This window comes from Pseudophryne corroboree, chromosome 2 (genome assembly GCF_028390025.1).
Source record: "Pseudophryne corroboree isolate aPseCor3 chromosome 2, aPseCor3.hap2, whole genome shotgun sequence".
In the NCBI taxonomy this organism is placed as follows: Eukaryota; Metazoa; Chordata; class Amphibia; order Anura; family Myobatrachidae; genus Pseudophryne; species Pseudophryne corroboree.
In genome coordinates, this window is record NC_086445.1 from 611,923,117 (window position 1) to 611,935,197 (window position 12,081).

A 12,081-nucleotide genomic window follows, 5' to 3' on the forward strand; every position below is an offset into this window, starting at 1 on the left:
TATTGTAGAGCGCCAATCTTTTGTGTATATTAATAGTAAGTATAGATGACACTTATACTAATATAAAAGTTGTTGATCTTCCTATAGAGGTATAAAGGTCTGGAGTTCAGACTGCAAATGGCAATGCTGTTACACTATAATTAGGTGGAAAGCTGTATGGAATATGTTGGCATAGTTACCAGTTTGTCTGATGAGCGGAGACTCTCAGTTCTTATGCAGTCAGTCTCTACGCTCGTAAGCTTCCGCTTGATTGTTGGTTGCGTTTTAGTGAGTATTCCAGATATTGGTATCACTGCAGCATTTTGCCGCAAGTGTGGAAGAAGGTATGCTATGCAAACCTAAATGGACGGCTCCATAAACGCTGGTATGATGCTGTAGGTTAAATGCTACAGCGCTTCACGTGTAGTGCCGGTCAAATAGTCACAAACACATGCAGCCTTGCTCACCGATGTTCAGTTGTCACGATCCGGGTATCTGGACGCCATTTCTTACCCATCAGATGCCTCCTAAGGCTGGCTCAGCGCTCCAGGACCGGATCCCATCTGTTATCCTGATGTGTACATTCCTGTATCCTCTCCTGTCTCTCTGAGACGCTGTCACAGTAACGCCATATTACATCTGGCATGGCGTCTCCCGTGGCCTCCGCCGCCGTCCCTGAGCTTCTGCATGCAGAGTGTCAGAGTGGCGATTACGTCAGCCGCGGCCTCCGCTGTGTCCGCGTGGTTGGATGTGCACTTGTCAGCCTGGCGTCTCCTGTCTCCAGTGGCCGGCGCCGCCATTACTGTTTTCATTACCACATGGATTACAAACCAAACTTCCCTCCAAGTGTCTGCATGGGCGCAGCCATCTTGGATTCTGTCAGCTGATCATTTCCTCCAATCTGTTGTCAGTATTGTTAATCTGCATAATTGCCTAGCCAATCCCTTCCTTGCTGCAGGTATAAATACACTGTGCCTGAGCAAGGAAGGCGTCAGTGCTTTGGTTGTCAAACCTAGTTCCTGTTTGTCTCTCTCCTGTGATTGTCTTCCAGGTTCCAGCTCCTGTCTCAAGACTTCCACCATAGAGACCCGCACCAGCATTCCACCTGCGGTGTAGCCTGACTCTCCAATCCATTGTGGATTCATCTGTTTCCAGCTACAACATTACCTGCTTCCAGCTCAGCTTTCAGCAGAGTACAGCTTCCCTTAAAGGGCCGGTGTCCTTTCTACACTTTGCCACTCTCCACCGGTATTATTATTTCTCCGCTCTCAAGTTCTACATTTCAGTTCATATTTCATCGCTCCCAAGTTCATTTATTATTTAACTGGTTCCAGCCAGTATCCACTCCGTGCTAACAACAGTCTGGTTCCAGCCAGTATCCACAGCAGCTGTTTTACCTTCAGCAACCCAGCTTTTCCTGGAACACCAGCTGGCACAATCCTGGGTTATCTCCATTGCTACAGTCGGGCCTGGTAAGGACTTTCCATCTAGAAGATCATAAGAACTATCTCACACTACCAGTGCCCTATGGCTCCTGCCATCCTGTAGTACCCAGGAACTGTATTTATTCTTTGCTGACTTTTACGTTTTCTTTTACTGCTGCTGTGTTGCGGAGTTGTCATAATAAACATCATTGACTTTTATCCAAGTTGTCGTGGTCACGCCTTCGGGCAGTTATTATTCATGTTACTTACATGTCCAGGGGTCTGATACAACCTCCCAGGTTCCGGTACATCTCAGCCCCTACAACTGAGGCTGCCTCCAGTCAGCTCAGGCCCTCAGTTGTGACAGTAAGCACTGACCTAATGAATCCAGCCGGAGACCAGGATCAAGCGGCCAGGCCGATGCAAGAACTGGCAGCCCGACTAGAACATCAGGAGGCTGCACAGGGCCACATCATCCGCTGTCTCCAGGATCTCTCTACTCGGCTGGATGGGATTCAGACAACTCTCCGTGGATCAGGCGCATCTGGTGCGTCAACCACAGTGACTCCAGCTATAACCCCACCCACCTTACCCATTTCTGCTCCACGTCTTCATCTTCCAACGCCAGCAAAATTTGACGGATCTCCAAGATTCTGCAGGGGATTTCTCAACCAGTGTGAGATTCAGTTTGAGCTACAACCTGGCAATTTTCCCAGTGACCGTACAAAAATTGCCTACATCATCTCTCTTCTCAGTGGCTCCGCCCTTGACTGGGCATCACCGTTATGGGAGAGGTCCGACACCCTGCTATCTTCTTACACTGCATTCGTGTCAACATTCAGGCGCATCTTCGACGAGCCAGGCCGGGTAACCTCAGCTTCATCCGAGATTCTCCGTTTACGCCAGGGGTCACGTACTGTAGGACAATATCTGATACAGTTCCAGATCCTGGCATCCGAACTGACATGGAACGACGAGGCCCTGTATGCTGCATTCTGGCATGGCTTATCTGAGCTTATTAAAGATGAGTTAGCTACCAGAGACTTACCTTCTAAGTTAGATGAGCTAATCTCACTCTGCACGAAAGTTGATTTACGTTTCAGAGAGAGAGCAACTGAGCGTGGAAGATCATCTGCTCCAAAATCTTCTGCTCCTCCTCCTCGTCAACTGTCACCATCTAAAGATGAGCCCATGCAAATTGGCCGTTCCCGTTTAACTCCTGCTGAGCGCCGAAGACGTCTCTCTGAGTCTCTTTGTCTTTACTGTGCAGCTCCGTCTCACACCATCAATGCCTGTCCCGAACGTCCGGGAAAACTCCAAACCCTAGCTCGCCCAGGAGAGGGCCGGCTAGGAGTAATGATCTCCTCTCCATCTCCTCATGATTGTAATCTCCCAGTCTCGCTTCAAGTTGCTCAACATTATCGGAACGTCATTGCTCTCCTTGATTCCGGAGCAGCTGGGAACTTTATTACTGAAGCCTATGTTAAACGGTGGTCCCTACCCACCGAGAGACTTCCTTCCTCCTTTTCCTTAACTGCCGTGGATGGCAGTAAAATTTTTGATACTGTTATTGCTCTAAGGACTCTACCAGTTCGTCTGAGAGTGGGAGTTCTTCATTCCGAACTTATTTCACTTTTAGTGATTCCAAGAGCCACACATCCTGTGGTCCTGGGCCTTCCATGGCTCCGTCTTCACAATCCTACAATTGATTGGACGACTACGCAAATCCTGGCATGGGGTTCCTCCTGTGCAGAGACATGTTTGTTTAAAGTATTGCCTGTCTGTTCTTCCTCCCCCAGGTCGTCTGATGTTCCACCTCCTCCATATCAAGATTTCACGGATGTGTTCAGTAAAGCTTCTGCTGATATCCTTCCTCCTCATAGAGAATGGGACTGCCCGATTGATCTCGTTCCAGGGAAGGTTCCACCTCGAGGCCGAACTTATCCGTTGTCTCTGCCTGAGACGCATTCTATGGAGGAATACATTAAAGAGAACCTAGCAAAGGGGTTCATTCGACCTTCTTCTTCCCCAGCCGGTGCAGGCTTCTTTTTTGTAAAAAAGAAAGATGGTGGTCTGCGGCCGTGCATCGACTACAGAGGTTTGAACGACATTACCATCAAGAACCGTTATCCTTTACCCCTGATTACTGAGCTCTTTGACAGAGTTAGCGGATCTACCATCTTTACAAAGCTGGACTTGCGAGGTGCATACAATCTCATCCGGATCCGTGAGGGTGACGAGTGGAAGACCGCATTTAACACCCGTGACGGACATTATGAGTACCTCGTCATGCCCTTCGGATTGAGCAATGCTACAGCTGTCTTCCAGCATTTTGTCAATGAGATCTTCAGAGACATTCTATACCGTCATGTCGTGGTCTATCTAGACGATATCCTAATTTTTGCCAACGATTTAGAGGAACATCGTTTTTGGGTTAAAGAGGTTCTGTCCCGTCTCCGTGTCAATCATCTCTATTGCAAATTAGAAAAATGCGTCTTTGAAGTCAAGTCCATTCCGTTTCTAGGGTACATTGTGTCCGGTTCCGGACTAGAGATGGATCCTGAGAAACTACAAGCAATTCAGAATTGGCCGGTACCCTTAACCCTCAAAGGGGTCCAGAGGTTCTTAGGGTTCGCCAATTATTACCGAAAGTTTATACGAGACTTTTCCACCATTGTGGCGCCTATTACTGCTTTCACCAAGAAGGGTGCTAACCCGTCCAAGTGGTCTGAAGAAGCCATCAAGCTTTTCATCTTTTAAAACAGAGGTTCATCTCTGCGCCTGTCCTGAAACAGCCTGACATCGACTCTCCTTTCATCCTAGAGGTGGATGCCTCCTCCGTTGGAGTAGGAGCGGTGTTATCTCAGAGGGCAAAAGATGGCCATTTACATCCTTGCAGTTTCTTCTCCCGGAAGTTCTCCCCAGCTGAGCGCAACTATGCCATTGGCGACCAGGAGTTGCTAGCCATCAAGCTCGCTCTAGAAGAGTGGAGGTATCTGTTGGAGGGAGCTTCTCATTTAATCACCATACTTACAGACCACAAGAACCTTTTATACCTGAAGGGCGCACAATGTCTCAACCCTCGTCAGGCCAGATGGGCACTTTTCTTTTCCAGGTTCGACTTTAAACTCCAGTTCTGTCCGGGCTCTCAGAATCGCAAGGCCGATGCCCTTTCCCGCTCATGGGAGCAAGAAAATGAGTCAGAGTCTTCAGACAAGCATCCTATTATAAATCCGTTGGCATTCTCCATGGTAGGGATGGACTCTACGCCCCCATCAGGGAAAAGTTTTGTGAAGCCGATGCTAAGGAAGAAGCTCATGCATTGGGCCCATGCTTCCCGTTTTGCCGGACATACAGGTATCCAAAAAACCCTGGAGTTTATCTCTAGGTCCTATTGGTGGCCAACTCTGAAAAAAGACATCTTGGAGTTTATTGCATCTTGCCCAAAGTGTGCCCAACATAAAGTATCCCGCCAGTCGCCTGCGGGGCAACTGGTTCCACTATCCGTTCCCCGTCGACCATGGACCCACTTGTCGATGGATTTCATTACAGACTTACCCATGTGCAACAAGTTCAATACCATCTGGGTGGTAGTTGACCGGTTCACCAAGATGGCACACTTCATTCCTCTCACCGGTCTTCCGTCAGCTTCCAAGTTGGCTCAAGTATTCATACAAGAGATCTTCCGACTCCACGGTCTTCCTGAAGAAATTATCTCAGATCGAGGAGTTCAATTCACAGCCAAATTCTGGCGAAGTTTATGTCAAGTCCTCCAAGTCAAGCTAAAGTTTTCCACGGCTTACCATCCTCAGACCAATGGTCAAACCGAGAGGGTGAATCAGGACTTGGAGGCCTTCCTCCGCATCTATGTGTCCTCCTCTCAAGATGACTGGGTTCAATTACTTCCCTGGGCCGAGTTCTGTCATAACAACCAGTATCATTCTTCATCTGCTTCAACACCATTCTTCACTAACTTTGGATTCCACCCTAAAGTCCCTGAGTTCCAACCGCTTCCAGCAACTTCTGTTCCCGCAGTGGATATCACCTTGCATCAGTTTGCCAATATCTGGAAGAGCGTACGATCAGCTCTGCTCAAGGCATCGTTCAGGTACAAGAAGTTTGCGGATAAGAAGCGTCGAGCAGTTCCTGCTCTCAAGGTGGGTGATCGGGTATGGTTATCCACGAAGAATTTGAGGTTAAGAGTTCCCAGTATGAAGTTTGCACCTCGCTATATCGGTCCTTTCAAGATTGAACAAGTCATCAATCCTGTTGCTTACAGACTCCAGTTGCCTCCCTTCTTAAAAATACCCAGGACATTCCATGTTTCCCTGTTGAAACCGCTGATCTTGAATCGGTTTCATTCCTCACTTCCTCCAACTCCGAAAGTCCAAACTCAACGAGGCGTTGAGTATGAAGTGGCCAAGATCCTGGACTCACGTCACCATTACGGTCAACTACAATATCTTATTGACTGGAAGGGTTATGGTCCTGAGGAACGGTCGTGGACCAATGCTTCTGATGTCCATGCTCCTGCCTTGGTCCGGAGATTCCATTCCAAGTTTCCTCAAAAGCCAAAGAAGTGTCCTGGGGCCACTCCTAAAGGGGGGGGTGCTGTCACGATCCGGGTATCTGGACGCCATTTCTTACCCATCAGATGCCTCCTAAGGCTGGCTCAGCGCTCCAGGACCGGATCCCATCTGTTATCCTGATGTGTACATTCCTGTATCCTCTCCTGTCTCTCTGAGACGCTGTCACAGTAACGCCATATTACATCTGGCATGGCGTCTCCCGTGGCCTCCGCCGCCGTCCCTGAGCTTCTGCATGCAGAGTGTCAGAGTGGCGATTACGTCAGCCGCGGCCTCCGCTGTGTCCGCGTGGTTGGATGTGCACTTGTCAGCCTGGCGTCTCCTGTCTCCAGTGGCCGGCGCCGCCATTACTGTTTTCATTACCACATGGATTACAAACCAAACTTCCCTCCAAGTGTCTGCATGGGCGCAGCCATCTTGGATTCTGTCAGCTGATCATTTCCTCCAATCTGTTGTCAGTATTGTTAATCTGCATAATTGCCTAGCCAATCCCTTCCTTGCTGCAGGTATAAATACACTGTGCCTGAGCAAGGAAGGCGTCAGTGCTTTGGTTGTCAAACCTAGTTCCTGTTTGTCTCTCTCCTGTGATTGTCTTCCAGGTTCCAGCTCCTGTCTCAAGACTTCCACCATAGAGACCCGCACCAGCATTCCACCTGCGGTGTAGCCTGACTCTCCAATCCATTGTGGATTCATCTGTTTCCAGCTACAACATTACCTGCTTCCAGCTCAGCTTTCAGCAGAGTACAGCTTCCCTTAAAGGGCCGGTGTCCTTTCTACACTTTACCACTCTCCACCGGTATTATTATTTCTCCGCTCTCAAGTTCTACATTTCAGTTCATATTTCATCGCTCCCAAGTTCATTTATTATTTAACTGGTTCCAGCCAGTATCCACTCCGTGCTAACAACAGTCTGGTTCCAGCCAGTATCCACAGCAGCTGTTTTACCTTCAGCAACCCAGCTTTTCCTGGAACACCAGCTGGCACAATCCTGGGTTATCTCCATTGCTACAGTCGGGCCTGGTAAGGACTTTCCATCTAGAAGATCATAAGAACTATCTCACACTACCAGTGCCCTGTGGCTCCTGCCATCCTGTAGTACCCAGGAACTGTATTTATTCTTTGCTGACTTTTACGTTTTCTTTTACTGCTGCTGTGTTGCGGAGTTGTCATAATAAACATCATTGACTTTTATCCAAGTTGTCGTGGTCACGCCTTCGGGCAGTTATTATTCATGTTACTTACATGTCCAGGGGTCTGATACAACCTCCCAGGTTCCGGTACATCTCAGCCCCTACAACTGAGGCTGCCTCCCGTCAGCTCAGGCCCTCAGTTGTGACATCAGTGGGCAATCAGATGTCTCAGTCAGGCATGCGTCAATCCTCAGTGTTTGAGATTTATTTGTGTAGCAGCCATAGGCAATAGCTCTAGACCTTCGGCTCTCTGTGTCCTCAACGTGTTTCCCCGCACAAGGGCGGCTTTGTCAAGAGGCACATTTATAGTGTAACAGCATTACCATTTGCGATGTGAACACTAGGCCTTCATATCTCTATAGGAAAATCAGCTACTTTTATATTTGTATAAGTGTTATCTACACTTACTACTACAATTTCATTCATTCATTGAATAATTTTATACTCAGCTGCGTGTTTGTTTGTGATTTTTTTATAAATTTATTATTTGTGAACATGTGTGTATTGTCTATTAAAACATATTTATTATCTATACTGGATATGCATTATTAAGAGGCTTACAGAGGGCTGCCTGTGATAATGCAGGAACTGTACTACACATGCACAGAATGGGTCCTGCACCTGTGCAGTTTCCCGATAATCGGGAGATTACACAGGTGATCGCACAAGTGATCAGTTTTTAGTCTATTCTCTCTAATATAAACATTCAAATAAGCTTCTCCAATAGAACAGAAGACCACTGTGATCAGATGTATGTTCTGCATAAACAGAATCTTGTGTCATACACTGACATCCCATTATGTGGAGCATTGAATAACAGAGTTGTCATATCGATGGCATTTTCCAATTGTCCATTCTCCTGTACAAGTGGCTAGGTTTAAGAAAAGCTCTAAAATTCTAAGAATAGAATACAATGAGACTGCAAGCTTAATAGGCCTGTGCTATTCATGTAAGATTAACAAACACTTGCATAATTGTTTAAAAAGTGTCTCTTTATTTTCTTTGTTTTTAGCTTTAGATTATACAGATAATTCTGCCATCTCTCATGGAGGTAAATATGTAACAGTTACAAAACACTACAATTCCAACAGACAGTAGAATTTCAATACACAATGTGCGTGTGTGTGCGTGTATACAATATATATATATATATATATATATATATATATATATATACAGTGTGTAGACAAGACAGATGGCAGCACTCGAAGGCTTCATTAAAACTAACAGCCAGCGTTTCAGGGCCCAAAAGCCCTATTGTCAAGGCAAGGTATTCGAGCCCTGTAATATTGCCTGTTAGCACAGCGGCCCTCATTCCGAGTTGATCGCTCGTTGCCGTTTTTCGCAGCGTAGCGATCAGGCTAAAAAATGGCTGTTCTGCGCATGCGTATGGGCCGCAGTATGCACGCGCGAAGTACTTTCACACAAAACTATGCAGTTTTAAACAAGGTCGAGCGACGCTTTTCTGTCGCTATGTTGATCGGTGAGTGATTGACAGGAAGTGGGTGTTTCTGGGTGGTAACTGGCCGTTTTCAGGGAGTGTGCTAAAAAACGCAGGCGTGACATGTAAAAACACAAGAGTGGCTGGAGAAACGGGGGAGTGGCTGGCTGAACGCAGGGCGTGTTTATGACGTCAAACCAGGAACTAAACAGACTGCAGTCATCGCAAGCTAGGAGTAAGTCTTGAGCCACTCTGAAACTGCATGACATTTTTTAGTTGCAGAACTGCTAACCTTTCGATCGCACTTCTGCTAAGCTAAGATTCACTCCCTGAGGGCGGTGGCCTAGCGTTTGCATTGCTGCTAAAAGCAGCTAGCGAGTGATCAACTCGGAATGAGGGCCAATGTTTGGTTTGATTAATCAATCCTCCGAGTGCTGCCATCTTTCTTGTCTACATTCTGTGCATAGCGCTGCAGGCTGGGGGGTGCTGTCAGTGACACTTGTCAATTATCTGTTTTAATTACTTTCACTTACAGCTTCCCCCCCTTTTTGAAGCCCAGCATCTCCTGACCGCCCCTGTCTCCTACCCTGACACCTTCTGTCGCTAATACCTATACAACAGTCATGAACTTAACTTGAGATTTCTTTGTTATTCAGTCACACTGTCCTTTATTACATTTCAAGATGCTGACATAACCGGGATTCTAACTATTTGCCTGTGGCATTCCAGTCAATCTATTCCTTTAACTATCTGCCCTTGCATAGAAAGATAGATAATTGTAAACTAGAGAATTCTATTTTTAAAGCTTACTTTGTGACAAATGATCAGCATTGCGGCTGAGCAGATCTATGTAGTGTGTGGCTTCAAGGGATTAGATGTGTGGCTACACACTACATACTGTAGATCTGCTCAATTGCAATGCTGATTATTATTTTTTTACAAAGTACCAGTAGCATCATATAGTGTTAGAATTCAACAGGTTATAGGTTTGAATCCTGGTTATGGCAGTATATTGAAAGGTGTTATTTAATAAAGGGTATTGTATTAAGTGAATAACAACGAGCTCTCAAGTTAAGTGCATTAATGTGGTATAAATAGGATTTGTGTCCAAACCCATTTTCTTGCAGTGGTCTATAAATGTGTGTTCCTTATGTTCACTGAATGAAGTTGAATTCTTTAAATGTATTAGGCAGTTCTTATTTTGCACCAAGACCTTACTTCTTGCGGTCGGCGTTTCCCCTTTAATCCTGTATCCAGTATCAGGTCAATCTATAACTCAAAATGAGAAGAATGGGGGTGCTTTATAGGGCATAATTCCTTTTTAAAAACAATTTTATTCACACATAAAATTTAGGTAAAGAATGACGTACCAGAGACGGCGGTAAACCACTGTAAGTATAACAGTTGTTGCGTAACGTTGGGTCAGCCCTCTGACGAAATCCAAGGGATGAAACGCGTAAGGGTGTGGCCTGACGTGAACAAAGTCTTGTGGAATCACTGACTGTGCATGATAAGTATGCTGCTTGCCACTGTTTGGATCAAATCACATGCTGTTATAGTTACGGTGGTTTACCGCCGTCTCTGGTACATCATTCATTACCTCAATTTTATGTGTGAATAAAATTGTTTTTAAAAAGGAATTATGCACTATGGAGCACCCCCATTCTTCTTTTTTTGAGTATATATATATATATATATATATATATATATATAATGTGAGAAGGGGCATCATAGCATGGGCTTTCTCTGGGATTAACCTTGTCATGCCTTTTCCCTATGAGGCATGCAACTTATGTTCCTATTGAAAAAAATGGGGGGGGGGGGGGGGGGGCACCAATGCTCTCTCTGGCACTGGGCACCAAAAAGTCTAGTTACAGCTCTGCTCCAAGCATCCTAAAACAGTCCAAGTGGCGGCACTCAATACAGACAGAAAGACTAAGCAGCTAGTGTTTTGCCAATGTTTCAATGTCCAATGTTTTGACACGTTAATAAAACAGGTAACAGGAACCCTGATTGTATATTAATAAGACGTCTGGAGTGCCGCTAGTACCGACTTATAATTTGGAGCAAGTCCTGGCTACAGGACAGGCTTTGAGGAAGGCCGGCTATTTGCAGTTGTGTATATGTTCAGACACACATGTTCTGTCTGAACATTGAAACATTGACAAAACACTAGCTTCTTGGTCTTTCTGTCTGCATTGAGTGCCGCCACTTGAACTGGTCTGTATACACGTCTCCTCATGGGAAGCATTTGTTTGGAGGGAGTCTGCAGCCTATCATTTGCTAACATTGAGGACATAAACTGTATATATAAAACATGTTAATGCCTTCCTACCTTCTACCACTAGAAGGTAGGAAACAAAGTGGATACACCAGCCAGTCCAGACAATTTATATTAAGTATATTCCTTTATTTTCAGGTTTGTCCTTTACTTTACTGTTGGGGAGCCTATTGAGCCTTTGGATACTGCTTTTATCTGAAATTGTATAATGTTGGAAAATAACTATCGGAATGGAGGAAAAGAGCTGTCATGCAGCTAGTCAGTCATTCATGCAGACTGAGGAGATCCTAGGAACTTTATTATATTTTTTCGTTATTCCTTAATATTGCTACTGTCTAAGCTTGCAAAATAAAAATGGACTATAAATCATAAAACTCATACTTTCAAAATTAAACGTAGTCATGTTTTGTTGTGTGTATGGAACAGGGTAAATTCAGAGAATTCTGAGCATTTTCCTGATTCAAAGTTTAAAAATTAAAGTAGTTTAATGTCTCAATGTACTCTCAAACTATAGAATGGAAAAGAAGGATTTAGAGATAAAAAAAAAAGAAAAGAAAAAGAAATCTTGATTATTTTGTATAACAAAATTTACTACAAATTTTTGACTCATCAAAGTAGCCACAAATTGCAGATTACTGTCAAACACACTCATGACAATCTTTCTACAATTACTGTTTGGGCATTTTTTCCCAACACTGTTGAAGAAGTTATCACAAATGTGCTGCACTTGTTGATTGTTTTGCTTTCACCTTTCTGTCCAGTTCATCCCAAATCTGGAAGCTGTGCTGGTCATTCCTTGCTTTGAAGCCTACCATCTTGTGCTTTTCCTGTAAAGTAGATCTGAAGTAGCCTGGTTGTATGTGTTGGGTTCGGGAAGCAGCTAGCTTCCCGACAAATGGGATCCCAGCGGTCAATATACCGTCGATGGAATCCCGTGGGAGGACAGAAACCTGGCGTCACTATACCGACACCAAATGGGATGCCGGCGTCAAAATACCGACAGCCGTCATCCCAATCGTCCTGAGAGCGGGATGAACTGCCATCCTGCCACAGGAGTGGGTGGTTAGGTTTAAGCTGCAGAAGTGGGGTTAGGGTTAGGCTGCAGTGCTGGAAAGGTTAGGGTTAGGCACTGGGAAGGGAGGGTAAGGGTTAGGCACATAGAAGGGGAGGCTAGGGTTAC

The 12,081-nt window shown here is 45.4% G+C and overlaps 1 protein-coding gene across 1 annotated transcript in view; it reads left to right on the top strand.

Moving 5' to 3' along the window:
• The window catches only part of LOC135051018 (uromodulin-like), a 64,809-nt gene extending 53,556 nt beyond the window's left edge, over window positions 1-11,253 (top strand). Inside the window, exons 9-10 of the mRNA XM_063957217.1 lie at window positions 8,192-8,230; window positions 11,040-11,253. Of these exons, the coding sequence (XP_063813287.1) occupies window positions 8,192-8,230; window positions 11,040-11,110 (110 nt within the window). The 3' untranslated portion in view covers window positions 11,111-11,253. The remainder of the gene's footprint in view (window positions 1-8,191; window positions 8,231-11,039) is intronic.
• The last annotated feature ends 828 nt before the right edge of the window (window positions 11,254-12,081 follow it).